At 36.4% G+C, this 23,379-nt stretch overlaps 1 protein-coding gene across 1 annotated transcript in view; it reads left to right on the top strand.

Moving 5' to 3' along the window:
- GNAI1 (G protein subunit alpha i1) overlaps positions 1-22,704 on the top strand; it is a 102,143-nt gene extending 79,439 nt beyond the window's left edge. The window contains exons 4-8 of the mRNA XM_033088812.1: positions 815-972; positions 4,034-4,162; positions 9,993-10,122; positions 11,208-11,361; positions 20,655-22,704. Coding sequence (XP_032944703.1) covers positions 815-972; positions 4,034-4,162; positions 9,993-10,122; positions 11,208-11,361; positions 20,655-20,845 — 762 coding nt within the window. The 3' untranslated portion in view covers positions 20,846-22,704. The remainder of the gene's footprint in view (positions 1-814; positions 973-4,033; positions 4,163-9,992; positions 10,123-11,207; positions 11,362-20,654) is intronic.
- Positions 22,705-23,379: the final 675 nt, after the last annotated feature.

The following is a 23,379-nucleotide window of genomic DNA, read 5'->3' as shown; positions in this document are numbered from 1 at the left end:
CTCGCTCACTCTCTTTCTCTCTCTCTCTCTCACTCTCAAAATCTTACTGTACTCACCTTTTTTGTGATAATGTGAAATGATATAATCATCTGATCCTCTGATAGGGGATCCTCTGATAGGGGTGATCCTGGATCATTGAGCTAGGGCCATGTCATGGGTGGATGTCAGCAGCAGACGATGGCGATGGATGGGGAAGTTTAATATTTTCGGGACGTAGTTGACCGCAGAGGGGAAACTGCAGATAAGGGGTTTATACACTATATACACTTTAAAGTGATCTGAAAATTTCAGATCATTCTGTGAAACTATGCTTATTGATTTCTCTCTTCTCTGAACTTATTTTGCTTCTATAAAGACTATCAGAAAGCTAACATTTAATTAGATTCTATCTTTAAGTAACCACTAACGGTGTTAATGTGTTTCTTAGAAACATTTTTGGAAGAGAGGGGCAAGGCATATACTTTTCTTCTGTTTTCTCAAAAGTGATCATCTTCAGTGTACAACAGTCAGTCAGTGGATAGTTGGTTTGTATGTCCCCTTAGAATCTCTAAATGTAGTAATTCTTCCAGCTTCCAGTGCCTTGATAGCTATTACAAAACCCACAATACATACTCATAATTTAAGATGATGTCCTTTTGGGTTAGCCAACTTTTTAAAGTGGTGCTTTAGAGAAATAAAAGTTACGGCACTAATAAAAAAACATAAGAGAAACTTGCTGTTGTACTTTTTCTCATCTGTAATACCCCGCTTCGTACTTTTTAATCTGTAAAGTGTGCCTTTTTACTTTTTTTAAAAATGGCCTTTGAATGTTCAGGATGATGCCCGCCAACTCTTTGTGCTCGCTGGAGCTGCTGAAGAAGGTTTTATGACTGCAGAACTTGCTGGAGTTATAAAGAGATTGTGGAGAGATAGTGGTGTGCAAGCCTGTTTCAACAGATCCCGAGAGTACCAGCTGAATGATTCTGCGGCATAGTAAGTAATCATAACTTCAGAACTAAACTATCACGAATAATTACTTGCAAGTCAGATATACCTCCAAGTCAATTTTATTGCAGAATCGGCTGACACATTCTTGTACAACTCAGGATATTCAGGATGACAGTATTTGAAAACTTTGTCTTTTTTTGTGTGTGTTGGTAGAGAGCAATGTTATTTTCTTTGTGTTCAAAAGTGTCTCAAGAGAGTCATGCTTACGTAACTCTAATTGAAACGTGCAGCATGGGACTGTTAACAGTATTTTCCAAGAAAGTACTTGGAACTTCCCAAAGTTCGTGCTGAATGGGGGTGTATCTCTAGTTTGCCTGGGACTGGCCAAAAATGAGTGTGAGTGATTTGGGTTCTTTTCATTATACTAATGTAATGATTCCTGAGAAGAGTTACAAATACTTGGACAAATACTTGACAAATATTTGGAATGACGTGCACCCCTTTTGAAGGAGCACATGGTGAGTCCAGGACATTTTCTCACTGAGTAAAATAGCTCTACACTTGCAAATTGTCAACTTTGTATGCCCTCTTGCATTAGACATTGTTTGCAGATATCTAAGTACAGGTTTTCGGGAGAAAAATCTGCCCTGATTTTCTAGACAGTGGTCCAGAGAGTTTGTAAAGCAAGTTGTGATAAAACCTAATCGGGGAGTCTCTGCTTGGTGATCTATACAGAATTTTTAAAAAATCAAGTATTTGTTTCCATAATTTGGTACACATACTCAGATACGTCAAATATAATATGAGTAGCATTAATTGGTCTTAAAATGTGCTGTTCACCCAGTTTACTTTCCAAGTTTATTCCAGGTCTAGGTAAATGCACACGCTTTGCCACAGTAAAAAACCCGGCCTCAGGGGCCATACTGCGTGATTATCATATGGCATGTCATTTATTGTACATCAGAGTACTCGGTATGTATGACATGAATGATTTAGTGTGAATGACTAAATAACACACGCTACTGTATAACTCATAGCAGTTTTTATAACACTATATTTCTTAATCTGTATTTTTAATGTTTTCCAAGTAAAACCATATATATTGTTACATGCGTAGTTTATATATTTATACATAATATCTTCTTAGTGAATATGTAGCCCATCTCTCCATCTGGCGTCATCACTTCTACTAGGAAATATTCCTTGACTCACCGAGTAGGTCCTTGCCTCCCTCTTATGAACTAATAATGTATTTTATGAGCTCCTCCAGCAAGAGGAGCTATTTCAATAATTAAGGAATACGTCTCAGGTACAGTAGATTGAAATTTGCTTCCACATGTAGGGGGACTTTCTGGCCCCCATCCATCTGCTGACCATCTGCTCTCTCCTGTGCAGTTTTTGGAAATACATGGAGAAAAATACATCCCTTTACGTCTTCCTAATTTCATTGTTAGTAGTTCTGACCTTAAGATGGAAATAGTGGAGCCGTTTTTCAAGAATGAAGGAAATCATAGAACTCTTTCTCCATAGTGGTTCCAGGGCATTTTGGTTTCTGAGTTCTTGACTGGAGTTGGGGGATGCTGCCAAGTTGCCCATTAAGACTGTCCAACCACCAATTTACACTTAAAATTTCTGATCGTTTAAAACAATTGGAATTTTCCACAATGACTGTTTTTTTTCTCCCGTTGAAACATAAATGTGCATTATTTTTAGAATCTATTAGAGCCATAGCAGTTTTAAGCAAAGAAATGTATTTATGAGTAACCAGAGCATATTTTAAATAAAAGTAGTTATTACATAGGGACAGTAGTAAAATCTTGGCATGGCCTGTTTAGTTTATTAAATCAGAATTTCTTATAATAAGGTATAACGTTATGTATATGGAATTAAAAACACAGATAAAATACTGGGGGATTATTACCAGTGCAATAATAAGATAACATTCTTTTTAATTCAGTAAGTACAATACAGATAACTGAAGGTATTATCTCTCTGTGTATTCTTGTGTGTCAACACCAGATATACTTACCTGTCTAAAATATTTTGGGTTATTGATTCAGTGCTTGGATAGTTTTCCAGCTCCATTCTCAACAAATCAAATATATATTGAGCCCTTTTTGTTTGCAAGAATCTCGTTCTAAATGGCTAAAGAACGGTTTCAGAGAAAACGTCAATTGAAGTTGCAATAGTTGGTGCTTCTCTGAGAAACAAGATGTGACTGTTCCTGCCGCCATCCCATGTCACTGCTTGTTCCAGTGCTAGTGACATTCCTTTTTCTATCCCATCGTTCACATTTCTGTTTACACTCCTCATTATCCATGAATCTTTAACTGCTCAGGTTCACATTAATCTCTCCATACCTCGATTTCCTATACCATTATGGACTCTCCTCTATAATGACACAGAATTACATATCATTGCACGGTATGGCACCACCACATTTTTATATTGCAGCATGTTTGGCATCATTGGCAGAGTGATGAATGAGTGACAAAAACCATTGAGAAGAAAAATATAAATATCCATTTAGAGAGTCAGTAAAATGCAGAGTAAAGGATCATGTGTAGTGTTTCCCATATGTAACTTACAGCGGGTTGAAAAGGAATGACATCCCATTCAGCCTTTGGGCAGAGGTTTCCTCACTACCTTCTCAAAAACTGAGACTATCTAAATCCTCAACAAAAGAGTAATAATGTCTGGAACATAAACACAGTCGGCTACATCAAAAAAAAAAAAAAAGGTGAAGTAAAGAAGTTTAAGAAACAAACACATGGTGTGCAGTTATTTTGGGTGTTTTTAAAGAAGTTATTCTCAGTCTGTTTTCTTTTCCAACAACGAGAATTACTAACTACTGTCCTTAAGAAACAAATCACATACCATTTTTAAAATGTTAGAAGACTTTTGTGGTTACAGAAGTATAAATATTTTCATTTCAGGGGGATTTGTGTAAGATACAAACTTAAATTGGTTGTACTCCATTACACAAAACTGTAAAAACTTCCAGTAACTTGGAATATTGCATGCATCAGAATGTCTTACTCTTTAATTTAGGTGATCTTTATTGGCTATATTAACTGTTAGCATATTGTTTTTTTTTGTTTTTCAGCTATTTGAATGACTTGGACAGAATAGCACAACCAAATTACATCCCAACTCAACAAGATGTTCTCAGAACCAGAGTGAAAACTACAGGAATTGTTGAAACGCATTTTACTTTCAAAGATCTTCACTTTAAGTGAGTAGCTTCAAAGCATATGATTTATAAATTTACATATAAAACACATTGTGCAGGAAAAACAGCATAATAATAAAAGTTTAAAGAAATTTAGAGTTGGAATTACAAAAAAATTTTCTCAGATAATTGGACAAAAGAATTTTTTGGGTGAAAGAGGGCAAGAAACATTCTTAGGAGTAATATTTATATCTTTATTTAAGGAAAAATAGCCATGCAGATTCATTTTGCCTATATTTTTCACAGCGATTGGCATAAAAATAGTTTTTGGCTTTTATTTCTAAATAGAAAATACTGCTGCAATATTGCATATTTTGGGAAAGTGTTACCATCCATTTTTAAGTAGAAAGAGAGTTTTATTGATAGGACTATTTCTTATTTATGGAACTATTTTAAAAGAAAGGTACCTTTTTAAAATTTGTCATGAAAATTTTTATTCATGCAAACTGATGAAAAATGATCGTTTAATGTAGAGTGTACTGATTATTAACTTCCTGAGGTCTGATCAGGGAAACACTGAAGTGCAGTAGCTTTCAGAATGGAGGGATCTTGGAGTTCATTTTGTCCCATTTGCTCATTTTATAGTGAACCAGGCTCAGGGAGGTTCACATAAGCAGTACATTCAGATTTACAGAACTACCTTTTTCTTTTTCCAATAAATAACAATTTTCAATGTATGCAAGAAACTGCCAGACCTTGCTCCAGTTAACTCGAATGATCTAAAACAGTAAAGATAATAAAACAGAAGTTCTGAAAGCATCTTCAAAAACGGTTCCTAGTCAAATATCAACAAAAACAAATAAGCATCAGCTTATGTCATAAAGAAGCTAACAATTATGAGTGTGGGAAGCACAGTTAAATATATGCAACTATACCTCTCATTCCCTTCGTAGGTATTTTAAATACATTTATTATTGTCATTTGTCACTAATTTATCCCACATTCAGTGGTTTATATGATTGAGTTTTCCAGAAAACTAAAATTTAATTTCAATTTCCATAGCAGCTTCCCTCCAAAAAACAAACATCGCCCTGCTTTTTAAACAGATGCAGATCGTAATTAGTTTATATGACCATATAACTTTGTGCTTTAATACATGGTATGGTTTTGCACCTGCTTTTAATTTTCTTTTTCTGTTTTCACTATTTTTTAAGCTATCAGTGAACATATTTTTGTTGTTGTTGCTGTCATTCTCTCTTATTGAAATAATTTACCTTCACTTGGTCTGCTTACTACTTTTAGAATATTAAATGACTAAGAAATATTAAAATATTGTTACTTTAAATCTGTTATCTTATTTGAGAAACTTATGAAGTGATTTAATTATAAGGAAGTTCACTGTTAGACTGAGGCTTTAAGGTTTGTTTGTATTTTAACCTAGTGCTCCTTAGATTCTGGTGTTTTGCTTTTTATTTACCTTGCTTTAAGACCATATTCTATAGCAAACGTGATTGTTATGGTCAGATAATTGTTCAGTAATTTTTCAGATACGTTCAGTAAATTGTTATGTTCAGGTTTTATTCTGACTGCAGAGCTTGAAAAAAATGTATGCTGTTAGGGTAAGCTAGTAAGGCTTCTAGACCTAGGTTGCTATTAGGTAAGTGGGCAAACTCAGTGAAGATTCTTAACAGAGAGTGTTACCATCTTGCCCTTTACAGAGGTTTAAATGTAAAATGAGTTACTGCCTATAAAGGAAATGTGTAGACATGAGAGCTCCCCGTAAATGGTGAGAAATGGCACTGGTAAATGCTAACTCGGCCATTTGTGCTTAAGGCAATCTAACTATGTAAAATTCACTTTCAGTCTGGTTAGTTTCACCTTAAACATTCACTTCCAGATGGTCCTTTTCACTGCCAGTCTAGGTTTCTCGAGGTGTCATTTCAACATCAGGCAAGTACTGGGATTCAGTAAAGCGGTCTCTCACGTGATGCCTTCAGGAAGCCCACTTATCTTTGCTCTGTTTAGTCTCCTCGGGTGAGGTAGCCTTTCACAGTATGTATTTAGTTACTGTTTTCGCTTGCTGACTTAAAGATAAACGTAGGTTTGTCAGGAACTTCAGATAAACTTTGTCTTATTTTGGATTTGAATTATTTTAAATACCTATCATTGCAAACATACGGTTCCAGATTTGCTTTTTTTATGTTAAATGAGCCTCAGAAGAATGAGGGCAGAAATGTGCTTAGAATAATTCTACTGGGAATTCTTCAGTGTGTTTATCATTTTTTGTGTTTTGTGTTATAATTCATTGTCTCATTTTAACTGGTGATGTAAAATTTCAATTTCACTTATTTTGTGGTATGATTGGAATTAAATTCAAAGTGAAGCAATAAATTATACTTTAAGACTATATCTTATCACCTCTGTGACTAGGCATTTGTGGAAAGTGTCTACGTGGATTATTTTGCTTTAAAGAATCGTTTTATTTTACTATGATAGTTTCGCTGAATATAGAATCATAGCATCCTTTCTATTGTAAAATTATCATAATACAAGACATTTATGTTTCTTTTCTATAGGTAATATGAAAGTATAGGTTTTGGAGTGCAATATCATATTTATGGGGTTGATTTCCATATATGGTCAACTAACTTTATACCAATCAGTCTTGGTCACAGTGGTATCAGACGATAGTCTGAGGATAAGTCAGCACATCTCAGGATTTCCAGTAGTATCCCCTTCCACCTTGCCTCACTCCCTTTAAAAAAGAAACTCCTAAGAGAACTCAGAATCACTCCCTATTGGATGCAAGTCAAAAGTCTCATCTTTTCATATGAAGGAGAATATATAATTTTGTTCTGTTTTGGGTTAATTTTTTTAAATAATGTTCAGTATTGGAAGATAACTAACGTGTGTGAAACAATGAATAATGCTCTGTGCACAGTCCTGTCATTTGCAGTATTGGTTCTTAGTCACTTTTGCTCCTGGCTTATGAAGTAAACCCCCGATTCACACAGTACGGTCCCCACGTCAGCGGCATCTCCTTCATTTACCTGGTGGCTCTGGTACTCACTGAAGTTCGAGAAGCACTGGCTTAGACGAAAACTTCATTTGTTTATGACCAATATATGAGTGACCCTCACACATTTCTAAGTCCAGTAAATTGAAGAGATTTTTTTTTTCTGCTGTCAAGTTACTTATCACGTCAAAGCTCAATATTTAACATTCCCAGAGATCTTTTACATGGTCAAGTTAGTCTGTTATTGTTTGAAAGTGTTTTAAAATATTCTGTAGACAGAGTTCATTTATTCAGTCAACAAATATTTATTAAATGCTTGTTAATGTCCAGTATAGGGGATATAAAGTGACCAAAATAAACAAAGTTTGTGTCTTTACATTGTGTATGTGTGGGGTGAAATAAATAAATATTTAATATTCAGGGGATGATAATTGCTATAGTGAAAAATAAAGCTGCTATAACAAATTACCACAAACTAGGTGGCATAAAACAACAGAAATTTATTCTTTGGAAGTTCTGGAGGCTAGAAGTTAGAAATCATATGTCACCGGGCTGTGCTCCTTCTGGGCTCCAGGGCAGAATCCTTCCTCCCTTACCTCTGCCAGCTTTGGTCGTGTTGGCAGTCCATGTCTCCTTGGCTTGTGGCCGCGTCATGCCAATTTTTGGCCTTCGTCACATTCCTCCCTCCCAGTGTGCATCTGGTTCCTCTTTGCTTCATAGTTCATTCCTCAGTTTATCCCTTTCTTCTTGCATTTTCCGATAGCAGCAGGGAGAAACAAGGCTGCACCTTTCACACTATGCTTGGAAACTTCCTCAGCTGAATATTAACTTCTCCTTACAAGTTCTGCCGGACACCCAGCAGGGGAACATTGTTAGGCAAAGTTTATGCCACTTAAAAAAGAATTGCCTTTCTTCCAGTGTCCAAAAACATGGTTCTCATTCCCTCCTAAGATCTCATAAAAATATCTAACATTCATCTCTCTCCCAACATTGTGTTCACGATGATGTCTGTATCCTCTAAGATAGCATCTTCACTTCCATCTCAGTCTCTCCAAAATCACCTGTAATGTCCATGTTTCTGACCAACCATCATTTCATGGCGATCTGGGCTTCTTCTGTCAAGTAACTCAAGCTTCTTCCAGTCTCTACCTATTACCCAGTCCCAAAGCCACTTCCACATTTTTAGGTATTTGTTACAGCAGGACCCCAGTATGGGTACTAAAATTTGTTATCAGTCAGGGTTCTCCAGAAGGTTCTGTTTATTTCAAGGAATTGGCTTACATGACTTGGGGGGGCTGACAGGTCACAGTTTGTAGGGCAGGCTCTGACGGAAACTGGTGCTTCGGTCTTGAGGCAGAATTTCTTTCCCTTCTGGGAAACTTCCGTTTCTGCTCTTAAGGCCTTTCAACTGATGGAAGTCCCCCCAGGTCATCGAGAATATTCTGCTTTACTGAAAGTCAGCTGATGATAGATGTTAACCACAACTCTGAGTACTTTCACAACAGCACCTAGATTCATGTTTGATTACATAACTACATATGATAGCCCAGTCAAATCAACACATAAAACTATTACAGAGGGAAAATGTGGGACAAGGTGGGCTTGGTTGTCTTACATTGAGTGGTCAGGAAGTCTGTGATGTTTGATCAGAGAAGTTACCTAAAATATCTCTCTGGTAAAGTTCTTTTCAAATTGTGTTCCTTGGCAATTTAACATATATGTAATCATTTTAATGTATTCTCTTGTTTGATTTTTATTACCAGCTGTCCTTTTAGTGTCTTACTCTTTTCATTCTGTGGTAGAATCATTTTGTTATGTGGCGTTCTTAAACTTAATGAACAATTTACTAGCTAAAGCATCACTGAAATGATGATAAAAGTGAACATACTAGTTGATGGCCTCAGATTTGGTTTATAGGCCAATACTACTCTACAGGGAAAATTCTTTTTGCTGCCTAAGGATTAAATAAGTACTGTTTTAATTAGTGCACCATCTAGATAAATGGAGCCTTTAAAAATGTACCAGTTTGCATAGTGTTTCCATTATATAAGTGGTTATTTCTAGGTTGCATAACGGACTCTAAAATTTCAACTTTTGCTTAACTTAATAAACTCTTACAAGAAAAAGAGGAAAAGGTCATTGTCTTTATACTTTTTAATTGTGTTACTATGCTGTACACTAATCTACAATGGTCTACTGTTGTATATTGCATAAACATTGAGTATTTTTCACTCTAAAATAAAACTGTTGATTAGGGCCACCCATTTGTCTTATATTTCATTTCTCACATTTTCTTTTATACTGTGATTTTACTTTTTAATTGAAGCAACCTGTTGGTCCCTATCTGAATATGACTTGCTTGCTCAGCTTTTTGTTACCTGGAATAGTTTCCCCTTCACATCAAAGTCGTTTGTATTGCCTCTGAGAGAAGACAACATTTTATAGTGGGAAGAGGGGACCATATCCTCTGACCCTAATGTTTCATGACATTGGCAAATTGAATATACTCTATTCTCTCTGCATTTCCTGGTTGCTTCATGTGATTTCTCAGTGTTTACACATAGTGCAGTCCATTTGTATTTGTTTTAATATTCTGTTCTAAGTGTTCTCATGCGTAATTGCAGGTGTTGTTTTTGAAGGTATTTTGGGTTTTGTGGGTTTTGCTTTGAAATACTCTCACTATAATCAAACATTTTAAAAAACCAGACTTTTTTCCATTTGTGAAAACCAGTTTCTGACATTATTTTCATTCCATAAAGTCCTTTTTTCCCATCTCACATCCCCCTCGTAGTTTGGAGCACCTTGTTGATACTGTAGAACTCCTCAGAGCATTTGGGCATTTAATGTGATGTCAAACTCATTACTTTTCCTCTATAGAATGTTTGATGTGGGAGGACAGAGATCTGAGCGCAAGAAATGGATTCATTGCTTCGAAGGAGTGACCGCCATCATTTTCTGCGTGGCGCTGAGTGACTATGACCTGGTCCTGGCTGAAGATGAAGAAATGGCAAGTAGAACCACTTTTAATTAAAGATGGAGCATGAAATATGAGGAGCCGAAGACAATGCCAAGAATATTTCTGAGAAAAATTCTTGAGAAATTCTTGCTAATGTCTGAATTATTTGAAAATTTGGGCTCTTCAACTTTTCTGTTCCATACTAAAACAGAAGTATACTAAAGAAACGCAGATGGATCCTGAGAGAAAGGAGGTTGATCTCACCTCAGCCCTATGTGCGCTTAACTGCATTTTCTGTATCTGGTAGTATCTATGTACTGAATTAAAATAAAGTTAGTTCCATAATAGTCCATGGCTTCTTTTTCTTAACTTATTGCTTTTGCCAGCTCAGTAATCTTTGATCCATGTCATGTTTTGTGATTGCCATGTAATTTTCAGATGCATTCCTGTACATCATTAATCTGAAGGAAATATTTTTAAGTCGAAATTTAAAACTGTATTTTAAATTAACTTCAATACAAACTATGGAAAACATAGAAATGTCAGTTTTTTTGTTCTTTAATCAGGAATATGCAACTATAGTGCAATAGATGCAACGCACCATCATACATACATTTCACTCATTTTGATACTCTAGCATACATCTGTGCCCTTTTTGAAACCATGGATACTGGAAGGGCAGGAAACAGGATTGGAGGTTTCCTTCCCTATCATAACTTTGTATTTAGGGTGTTGGGCTAATTGTGTTTCAGCTTGCTCCGTTTAATTTATTAACTTTCAAAAACCTCTACTTATCTTCTAATGGAAACTTCAATTAGAGTTAACTCTGTAATGAGATCCTTCAAATGTTCACACTTGCCCTCCCTAGATTGCAAGGTCCTTCCCCAGGATAGTCCCAGGCAGTGACACATAGTGGACACTTAGCAAGTACTGGTTGAATGCAAAAAGTAATGAGTGATGTAGACACTTAGTCTCGCCTAAAATGCAAGTGTGCCAGAAATGTACTCTGGTGGTATGTTATCTGTTTTTCATCTGACTAAGCTCTGTTTTGTTACAACAGTTGTTATTTTTTAAAAGTTATAGTTCTCAAAATCCTTGCCATTATAACAAACTGGTTGTATTCTTTTCTGTTGTAGAACCGAATGCATGAAAGCATGAAGTTGTTCGACAGCATATGTAACAACAAATGGTTTACGGATACATCTATTATACTTTTTCTAAATAAGAAGGATCTCTTCGAAGAAAAAATCAAAAAGAGCCCTCTCACTATTTGCTATCCAGAATATGCAGGTATTTTACTTTCTGTAGATAACTTGTCAAGTCACATATTTCTAAGTGAATGTTTCCCTAAGGCAAGATTTCAGTTGTTGATTTGAATCCCTTAGCTTAGTAATTCTTACCTTAAGAGAAATTACTTATCAGACTACATTCAGGCACAAGTCGTTAATTGAGGTTTGGATTCAGTTATTAAAAATAGCATTCATTTTATGGAAAAGCTGTTGAATAATTTTCTGTGCTGACTCCAAGTCTTCATAAACTTAAAATGCTGATTTCTTCATCTGGTTAACAGATCTTGTGTCAAGTATTGTGTGATGCACAATAAATAAGACATATCTCTGTTCTAATCTAAAAGACAGATGTACTCATCACCAAATAATAGCAGTGTATAACAAGCCTCTACAGAGGAACATGAACATGGAAGGGGGAAAATATCAAGAAGGAATTTGCAAATTAGCTAACAACTCAGGGGAGTAGGGAAAGGTTTCTCAGGAAATCCAAACTTTGGTAATGGGACTATTAATGGTACTTTAATTTTATTACTGTGGAAAATGGTTTGCAGTGAGAAAAGGAGACCTGAGATGCAGTCCTGGTTTCTCCATAATGAACTCTTTGATCTTAAACAGGGCAATTAAATTACCTGGGTCTCAGTATCCCATCTGTAAAATCATAAGTTGGGCTAAAAACGGAACAGCGCTTGGGCTGCTATTGAAAGTGGGTGCCAAGAACAGAGGTACATATGTATCCACCCTCCACACACACTCACACAACTTCTCATTAAAGCAGAGTAACTTAGCTTTCATTTGTTTTACATATTGGATTTCTGAAAAAGATTTTATTTTAATGAAGAAAATTCTGTACCTAAAAAAGAGAGAGTTTAACTACCACTGGTTTATATGATCTCTAAATCTAAATATTCTGAGGAGTTTGGTTAATTTAGCTAATTTGACAGAAGTTGCCCTCACTCCTTCCTTCCTGTTTAAAAATGGTCCCAAAAATTTGTTTCATTATAAACAAAACTTTAGTCATCCTTGTATTGAGTAAATTGTACAATGAGTATTTACTACCTTTTCAGAGGTGATGTTAAAACAACTCTGTGACATCAGTGCTCTTATTTCCCACTCATATTAGTGAGAACACTGGGGCTTAGTGAAATAACAGAGTCCAAATCCAGACCTAAGTCTTTCTCAGTCCTGCACCGAGACCATTAACAACCAGACTACATTTAATTAAATTCTTATGCGAACTAGGGGGTGAGGGAGATCCCTCAATAAATACACTCACACTACTCATTACAGCCCTTTTTGTGTACTGCAAAGTTATACGCCAATTAAAAATAATTTCACACCATTGCTTATTTTAAAACTTTTTGTTTTTGAAAGTCGTATCCTAAGTCACCTTATTCAGGAATATTTTTAGTGCTTATTAGGAATAAAATTATTTATAGTTCTAATTCTAAAATTGAAGTTATCCAGACTCAAGGCAGTTCAGTTTTGCCTTTACTTTCATCTGTCTTTCAGTTTATTTCTGTCATTTTCTATTATGAAAGAGCCATTTTGTGTGAATATTACTAGAGTACCCAAATGATTCTATAAATATCACATACCTACAAGGATTTCAGAGCAAGCAAGAATATACTTGTTAGCTCTTTCTTTGCCAGGTATTTAGTGTGTACCAGAATTTTCCTTATGTTTCAAGTTAATAGGAATCTTTGATTTCAGAATCTTTGAACAAAGAGAGTATCATATAATTATTTCACATTCCTGGTGTTAAGATTATAATTTAATCTTCACTGCATGCCCTAATTATTGATTGAGTTGCCTCTTGCTTCAGCCTCAATTCTTAATTCCTGTGGCTGTTGCTTTATATAAAAGAACCCTACGTAGTCTCCAACCATTCAGCTTATTTCCTACCTCTGTCTGTTTTTATATTCTCCTTTTCTTTTTATCTATATGTTGGCAGTTCACCACATTCCATCTGCAGTCCTGTAATCTTAGCAAGCACTCTATCCTTTCAGAGTCACATTTATTCTCACCATGTTAAATTCTGCTGTCAATTCTGATTTCTCTCTAGAACATCAAGCTTACATTTCCAGCTGCTTATTGAACGTGTACTTGCTTTTCAGCACCTGAAATTCAAACTAAACCCATAATACTTTTCTTCTCAAATCGCTATTCTCTCTTTTTTTTTTTTTTTCAAATCTCTATTCTTGAACCAGGTTATCATCTATACTTAACCTTTATTTAGGACAGTTCTCTCATGTGTTGGGAAATATCTGTCACATCTCACCCCACCCCCATCCTTGCTATTCTCTTCTTAAGACAAAATCAGATTGAGAAATGTGCTCATTAGTTTATTTATGTATCTTGTTGCTCTTGGGATTAGGTAATGTAATTAGATAGAACATATACAAGAAATTGAGCTGTGCACTCAGTGATAGCTATTTTCCTCAAATATATTTTTAATATAGAGGTTACATTAGCTTCTGTGTGAACACAGTGTTTATTGCTTTAGAATTTCAGAGCACCAACCTTATGATGATGTAATAAAATAAACTAACATTTTATGTGTAAAAGAGTTGAAATGTATTTTGACAACCTAGAGAAAATGGATAAATTCCTAGAAATGCATAGCCTACCAAGACTGAATCATGAGGACACATAGAATCTGAACAGACTTGTTACTAGTAAGAAGATTGAATCAATAATCAAAAACCTCCCAAAAAATAAAAGTTCATGACCAGATGGCTTCATTGGTGAAACATTGGTGAACTGAAGAATTGATCCAGTTCTTCTGAAACTCTTCCAAAATAGAAGAGGACAGAACACTTCCAAACTCATTTTACAAGACCAGCCTTATGCTGATAGCAAAACCAAATACGGATACCATAAAAAACAAAAAATTACAAGCCAATATCCCTGATGAACACAAATACAAAAATTCTTAACAAAATATTAGCAAATCTAATTTAACAACACATACATTAAAAGGATCATATACCATGATCAAATGGGATTTATTCCAGGGATAAGGATGGTTTAATATGTGAAAATCAGTGTGGTACACCACCTTAACAAAATGTTGGATATAAATATCATTTCAGAGATGCAGAAAAGCATTTGACGAAAAGAATTTGACAAAATTTAGCACGCATTTATGATAAACACTCAACAAAGTGGGTATGCACTTTGAGGGAATGCACTTCAACATAATATAGGCTATATATGACAAGCTGAGAACACATCAAAATAGTGAAAAGCTGAAAGCTTGTCCTCTAAGATCAGGCATCTAACTCTCGCTACTTTTATTCAACATAGTATTGGAAGTCCTAGCCAATATTAGAAATTAGACAAGAAAAAGAAAAGACATCCAAATTGGAAAGAAAGAAGAAAAATTGTCATCATTTACAGGTGACATATTACATATAGGACATCCTAACGACTCTACCACAGAACTGCTAAACTAATTCAGTAAAGTTGCAGGGTAAAAAATTAATATACAAAAATTTGTTGCATTTTTTTTCCTTTTTTTTTTGATTAGTTTCAGATGTACAAAGCAATGTAATAGTTAGACATTTAAACCCCTCATAAAGTGATAACCCACCCCCCAAGCTACTACCCCTCTGACATCTTATATAGCTGTTACAATACCATTGACTGTCTTCCCTATGTTGTATTCCACATCATGTTACTTATATATTTAGTTATAGTTGACATTCAATATTATTCTACTTAAGCTTCAGGTGTATAACGCATTGGTCGGGCATCTACACAGTCTATGATGTGATCCCTCTGATTAGTTCAGTGCCCATCTGGCACCTTACATGATCTTTACAACACAAGTTTCTTTACTGCAGGAATTTTCCTACCCACTGACACGCTAATATCCTCTAAGATGTCTTGTAATGCTGGTTTGGTGGTGATTAACTCCTTCAGCTTTTTCTTGTCTGGGAAGCTCTTTATCTGTCCTTCAATTCTAAATGACAGACTTGCTGGGTAGAGAAATCTTGGGTGAATGTCGTCACTTTTCATCACTTGGAATATTTCCTGCCGCTCCCTTCTTGCCTGCAAAGATTCTGTTGAGAAATCAGCTGACAGTCGTATGGGGGCTCCCTTGTTGGTAACTAACTGCCTCTCTCTTGCTGCTTTTAAGATTCTCTTTTTGTATTTAACCTTTGGCATTTTAATTATGATGTGTCTTGATGTTGGCCTCTTTGGGTTCATCTTGTTTGGGACTCTCTGTGCTTCCTGGGCTTGAATGTATTTCCTTCACCAGATTAGGGAAGTTTTCTGTCATTATTTCTTTAAATAGGTTTTCAGTTTCTTGCTCTTTTCTCTTCTCCTTCTGGTACCCCTATGATGCGGATGTTGGTATGCTAGATGTTGTCCCAGAGGACCGTTAAACTCTCCTCAATTTTTGGATTCTTTTTTCTTTTTGCTGTTCTGGTTGGGTGTTTTCTGCTACCTTATCTTCTGCTTTGCTGGTTGGATCCTCTGCTCATCTAATCTGTTTATTCCCAGTAATATATTCTTCATATCTGTTATTGTATCCTTTATGTCTGACTCATTCTTTTTTATGATTTTCATCTCTATTTTTATGCTTCCTATCTCTCTGTTGAAGTTCTCCCTGAGATCATTGAGCATTCTTATGACCATTGTTTGGAACTCTGCGTCTGATAGATTGCTTATCTCTGTTTTGCTTAGTTCTTTTTCTGGAGCTTTGTTCTGTTCTTTAAATTGGGACATGTTTGTCTCCCCACTTTGGCTGCCTCCCTGTGTTTGTTTCTATGTATGAGGTAGGGCTGCTATGTCTTCCAGTCTTAGTAGAGTAGTCCTATGTAGTAGGTGTGCTGTGGGTTTCAGTGGTGCAATCTTTCTGGTAACCTGAGCCTCACGCTTGAGGTGTGTCCCTTGTGTGGGCTGTGTGTGCCTTCCTCTTGTAGTTGAGCCTTGGTTGATAACTGCATATCAACGTGAGGGACTGACCCTTGGGCTCACTGGTTGTGAGGACTGGCCTTGACTACAGTGGAAGAGTTGTTGTATAGGGGCTGACCCTATGACTCCAGCTCCTTTTGAAGCTGGCCACTGGGGGTGCCAGCCCAGGATCATGTTGGAGAGGGTCCACTGTAGGTCTACTTCAGCCACAGCCTGTACCCCACCTGGGGCCACCCAGCGGGAGCCAGAAAGAAATCCACAGATGGCTGCCACCCGTGCTGTGTTTGAAAGCGCCTTGAGAGGCCAAGCTGCAAACCAGTGCCGGCTGCTACTAGTGCCGGCTTAGGGCTGCTGAGCCAGAGGTACAGGATACGCTCAAGCCAGATGCTGCTTGTCTGGGTTCTGCAAACCTTTGAGAGACCCTAGGAAAGTCTGCAGCTTAAGCCAAGGCAGACGGTGTGCATGAAAAAGCTGCTGGAAGCGGCATGTGCCCAAAAGGAGTGTAGGGCCAGGTCTCAAATCGCCAGGGTGGGGCGAACTAATGGGGAGGGACGATTCAGGTATGGTAGCTGTCTGCATCTACACACAGGGAAGGGGGAGGGCTCAACAAAGAAACAATGGCCTCCACCAGTTCCTCCATCCAGGAGAAAGTGGCCTGTACAGCCCCCGTCCCAAGCCAGACTACTAAATTTCCCATCATCTGTCCCTGCCTCCTTTCCAGCTGTTGCCCCAGCATTGGAGCTCAGAGCGAATGAATCCGTTGGTGGGTAAGCCCGTGCGCAGCCCCTTTAAGAGGAGCACCTGTGAATACAGCTGTACTCAGTCTCACTCAGTTAACACTCTCCAAAGCCAGAAATTATGGGGACTTGTCTCCCTGGCACTGGAACCCTGGGCTGGAGTAGGGCTGGGATCTCTTGCTCTTCTAGGGGATGGGGAGGGACCCCCACATTCAAAATAGCCCTCCTGATCTTTAATGGTCACATGAAGGTGTGGGACCAGCCCGTTCCACATCTCTGACCTTCCTGCCAGTCTGGAGGTGGCTTCTTCTGCACGTCCGTAGTTGAAACGCTTCAGTTCAGCTTGGTTGTAGGCGATTCTCAATAATGGTTGTTTTGTAGATTAGTTGTAATTTTGATGTGGTTGTGAGAGATGGTAAACATAGTGTTTACCTTCTGCACCATCTTGGTTCCTTCACCCTGTTGTATTTCTATACACTATAATGAACTATCAGAGAAATCTAGAAAACAGTCCCAATTACAATTGCATCAGTAAAAACAAAATGTCTAGGAATAAATTTAACCAAGGAGGTGAAAAACTTCTACACTGAAAACTGTGAGACACTGATGAAAGACATTTAAGAAGAACAAATAAAGGAAAGATACTGTTAAAATGCCCATGCTACCCAAAATAATCTACAGATTCAGTGCAATTCTATCAAAATTCCAATGACATTTTTCACAGAAAGAATAATCCTAAAATTTGTATGGAACCACAAGAGACTTCAAATAGCTAAAAGCAACCTTGAGAAAGAACAAAGCTGGAGATGTCATGCTCCCTGATTTCAAATACATTATAGTGCTATAGTAATCAAAACAGTATGGTATTGGCATACAACGGATACATAAATCAGTGGAACAGAATAGAGAGTTCAGAAATAAACTCATGCGTATACAGTCAATTTATGACAAAGGAGCCAAGAGTATACAGTGGAGAAAGGGTTGTCTCTTCAATAAATACTGTTGGAAAAACTGGGCAGCCACATGCAAAAGAAAACTGGACCACTATCTTACACCATACACAAAATTAACTCAAAATGGATTAAAGACTTGAACATAAGACCTGAAACCATAAAAACATAGGTGGTAAGCTCTTTGACATCTGTCTTGGGGATGACTATTTGGAATGACACCAAAAGCAAAGGCAACAAAACCAAAGGAAACAACTAGGACTATATTAAACTGAAAGGCTTCTGCGCAGCAAAGGAAACCATCAACAAAATGAAAAGGCAACATCCCAAATGGGAGAAAATATTTGTAAACCATATATCTGCTAAGGGGTTAATATTCAAAATATGTAAAGAGCTCATACAACTCAATCGCAAAAAAACCTAAACCCAATTACAAAATGGGCAGGGGATCTAAGTAGACATTGTCCCAGGAAGACACACAAATAGCCATCAGGTCCACGTAAAGGTGCTCAATATCAGTAAACATAAGGGAAATGCAAATCAATACCGCAATGAGGTATCACTTCACACCTGCTGGAATGGCTATGATCAAAAAGACACGAAATACCAAGTGTTGGGGAGGCTGTGGGGCAAAGAGCACCCTGTGCACTGCTGGTGGGAATAGTAATTGTGGTGACGGCACTGTAGAAACAATATGTGTTCTCAAAAATTAGAAACCAGTACTGTGTGACCTAGCAAGTCCACCTCTGCGTATTTATCTGAAGAAAACAAAAACACTGACTCAAAAATATATCTGCACCCTCACATGTATTGCAGCATTATCTACAGTAGCCACCATATGGAAACAACTGGGGAGCTGATGGGAGCGCTAGCTTAGCACTGCGCTGTCATAGGTGGCAGTTTGTATATTGCGTCCTCAGGACATGCAATGAGTCTCACATGTAGAATAGAGGGCCTCGGAGCAGCTGTACTGAGTAGGCTGAGTATTAGCGGACCTGGAAGCCAGGCAAATGATTTTGTGTCATTACTGCAGAAGAGAGATTTAACCATTTTTTCAAATGAACATTTGATTGAAGTTTTATGTATGTATGTATATAAAATATATACATACACACACAAAAAAAAACACAACTATAAATCTGATAGAATTTTTAAAAGTGACAATACTGATATATTCACCCCTCAGGTCAAGAAGTAGGATATTTCCAGGTTCTCAGACGCTCCATCATGGCCCTCCCAGTCTGACTGACCAAACCCCTCACATACACTCACACAGTAAACATTAGGTCTTATCCTCATTGATTAATTTTCTCACACTTCTCTGTTTTCTAAACATCAGCTGAATCATACAGTATATACTGTATATCTGGCCTTATTTGTTCATCAGTATGTTTATTAAACTTAACCCGTGTTATTGTGTGTAGCCATGGTACTTTCATTCTCATTACTGTAGAACAGCTTGTTTCATGCATATACTGGAATTTATGTAGCTGGATTATTTCCACAACTAGAAGTTCTGCTATTAAGAGTCTTAATTGTTTTCTGGTGAACAAATGTATATAGTTCTGTCAAGGGCACATCTAGAAACTGAATTACTGGGTCACAGAGTATGCACACAATTATTTTTAGATAGTGCCAGACAATTTCTGGAGTGTTTGTACTCAGAAGTCTTTAGTCAGTTACCGAAAGCAGGAGCGTGACATTCACTTGTTTGTAACCTCATAGCTGATAAGCCACATTTTAAACGCTTGTACAATTTTTTAATAAAAATGAGTGAGAAATGCTAATTAATGCGCTTATAGGAAAGCTAATAAAAAATACCGATCAGTATTCAGTCAGCATTTTTTGATGGCTCGTCTAGAACTGAGATACCATGCCACCGTCAGAGAGCTGAGTGGGTCAGTGCTGGGATGTGGAGTACAAAGGAGAGGAAAAAAGGCTTGGGAGACGGAGGCAAAAACAAAGATCATATGAAATACCATTTTTTTTGGTTTGGGGAGTTCTTTTTTAAGGGTAACTTATAGTCATTAAAATTAGTTAACATTGGGTATTTTTCTTTTTTTCCTGACAAATGTGATTAATATTTTCTATTACTCTCTTATTATTTATACCCCTCACAAAGTGAAAACCCCTCTCCCCCAAGTCTACTACCCTTCTGACATCGTGTAGAGCTGTTACAATACCATTGACTATCTTCCCTATGCTGTACTTCGCATCCTGTGACTATATATATAATTGTAGTTGACGTTTAGTATTACTCTGCATCAGCTTCAGGTGTACAGCACAGTGGTCAGGCATCTATGCAGTCCATGAAGTGGTCCCCCTGATAAGTCCAATACCCATCTGACACCCTACATAATCTTAACAACATTATCGGTTATATTCCTCATACTGTATTTCATATCCCCGTGACTATTTTGTGACTAGCAATTTGTACTTTCTTTCTAATTCTTTCACCTTCTCTCCCATCCATCTAGCAAAACAAATAGACACAGAGATACAGAGAAAAACATTGGGTATTTTTCATGAAGAAATAGTTTCTCATTCTAGAAGGGAAACTGCAATTATGGAGTCCACATATTTTATATGTATGAAGCTGATTTCGGTATTTTAAGGTTTACTTTGCTTAGCTGTATACTCATTTTAACTTTTTTCCTTATGTTTCTTTCCTTTTCCCACCTCAGGCTCAAACACATATGAAGAGGCAGCTGCATATATTCAATGTCAGTTTGAAGACCTCAATAAAAGAAAGGACACAAAGGAAATATACACCCACTTCACATGTGCCACAGATACTAAGAATGTGCAGTTTGTTTTTGATGCTGTAACAGATGTCATCATAAAAAATAATCTAAAAGATTGTGGTCTCTTCTGAATTTTGCAGTTAATGGGAAAATGCATTTTCAAACCAAATGAGTACTTATATGTGGATCTCCCTAAACTAGAGTCTTGCAGCAACACAGAATGTAGCATACGGCAAATGTATCTGGGACCTGACCAAAGTTGTTCTGTTTTGTTTTTTTGACTGAAAGTTCACAGAAGGACCTTTCTTAAATGTGAAAGGTGGTCCGGTAGTGTGAAACCAGGACAGTGTTAAAGCTAGGCTCTAGTGTATTGATGATTTCTGCGTAAGTGTAAATATGCAAATGTATGTATACATGTATTTATAACTTTACTTTTCCACATTACTTTTAGGTTTTAAGAGTGGCAACTTACAATTCTAGTGTGATGGTTTTGGAAATAACAGATATACTAAGTACTTTGTACTGAATGACAGACTATTACCATGTGTGCCAGTTTCAAACAGCTTTATTTATGTTCATGTCCTGTAAATTTTTAAATACAGTAATTAATATTAGGACACATTGCAGCCCTTATCTTGATTATATGTATACTTGTAATCATAAAAATGTTATTTGTACAAACATTGCACAGATTATTTTAATAACATGATTTGTTCTTTAAATTTAATGTTCAAAAAGAGGATTGAATATTCCTGCCTTCAAATCAGTTATTTAAACATTATGTGCATTTCATGTTTTCTTTTAAGAGTGCATGTTGATCTGATTCCACATTAAATTTGGTATAAACTAAATTTTCATATTTTGAGGATATACTATCTTATTATACTTAATTTTTATTCAGTTGGTTTGTTTTCACTTTGAATTTTAATATTTGGATGGTATTCATGCATTACCTTAAAGGTGATGCCAGATTAAGTTTTATATATTTTAAATAACTGCTGTTTTATTTATAACTAAGTCTAGGTGGATGGTGAGAGATTTTAGGGGTAAAAAAATATGTCAGCATAATGAATTTGGAGACATTCATTTGTGTATTTCCTTTGGGAAATCCCTTGTACCTAGCATATATGATAGCTCTTTGTTTGGAAGATAACAAGAAAGATCTTTATTCTGCTCCTGATATAATGCAAGCTTTTAATTTGTGTATGTAACTAGTCTCAAATTTAATTATCACACCATATTTAATTACTTTTTTCCCTTACATTATTCAAATTTCCTCCACTTTCTTGAGTTTAAATTTCTTTTTAAATTGTACTATTTCTGAGAATGAAACAGGCAATTACACTTAGAAAATTAGTAATAGTATTTAATAAAGTCAGTGATTGTTATGTATGCTCAAATAAGTGTTACATATCAGCTAGATACTGAACTTTGATAGTCATTTTTCTTTGATTATTCACGATGTGTCTTGTGACCTTGTTTAATCAAAATTCCTCACCCTATTTGCCTTTTTCACTCATCTTGAAAAAGTTAGCCTTTCAATAAGCTTCATTGGTAAGTAGTTTTTAAGTTTAGCTACGTGCTGTCATTTGTTGAATTTTGTTGAAGTGTATTTGTTACTGTATGTGTATATGTGTGGGTGGGTAAACACAAACTACATTTATATCTTTCATTTGGGGGATTTGCTTTTCTTTGTAATGTAAAAAAATTCAAAATTATCAAAATTTCTTAAATGTGTTAGTTTAGATTCTTTTATGTGCCTTTCATGAAAGATATGTTTTCACTAATTTTACCAATTGAAGACCTGTAATATCCATATTGTAAAGGTGTGTTCAACTATATGAATAATTTGAATCATAAGAAATACGGTTTTAAAAGCCACAAAGAAGCACATATTGGTTATCATCATTGATGAATTTCTGAACTTTATTCTGTGTAATTGTGTTACTAATAAATACCAATAAATTTAAATTTTTAAAATTTTACAAACCTGTTGGCTAAACACATTTTGCATTAGGATTTAAGTATCAGTCTATAGTATGTTCATTTCTTCTTTATCTGTGCTATCTTATTTCAATTTCATCTACTGCAGAAGATTGAGTGTTCCCTGTCCCAAGTTTTCCCATGAGATATGGTGTCACATTTGGAATTTCCTACTTGAATCTCCTGCTGAGAATTTATCACTGCTCCACCCCAGAATGCCCAAAACCAAATTCATCATCGTTCTCCCCTTACATCAGTTCTAATCCCCTGACTGCCATTGGAGCCACTCAGTGCCATCATTCATTTAATCCCTCAGTAGGGAGCTTTCTAGCCATTTACAACTCTCCTTAGTCCTCACCCATCTCTAATAAACCACCATTTCTTACAATTCTACTTGTCCAGTGCCTCACCTATGGTTTTTTTTTTCTGTTTTATTTTTCCTTTCTATCCCAGGACCACTTACTGAATTCAGGTCTTTGCTTAACTTTCACTTGAAATGACTTAATGATATTCCCCCCCACCTCACCCCCATTTCTCCCTTCTCTAATCCAGGTTAGTTATCCTGATACAGAATTGTGGCTGTTTTCTCTGTGCATTGACCTGCAGTGGCTCTGACTTTCTCAATAAAATTATTAGGTTGGTACAAAAGTCATTGCAGTTTTTGCAATTATTCTTAACCTTT

This window comes from Rhinolophus ferrumequinum, chromosome 20, assembly GCF_004115265.2.
Source record: "Rhinolophus ferrumequinum isolate MPI-CBG mRhiFer1 chromosome 20, mRhiFer1_v1.p, whole genome shotgun sequence".
NCBI lineage: Eukaryota > Metazoa > Chordata > Mammalia > Chiroptera > Rhinolophidae > Rhinolophus > Rhinolophus ferrumequinum.
Note: the sequence above shows the minus strand (reverse complement) of the source record. Positions and strands in the feature narration are given on the sequence as shown.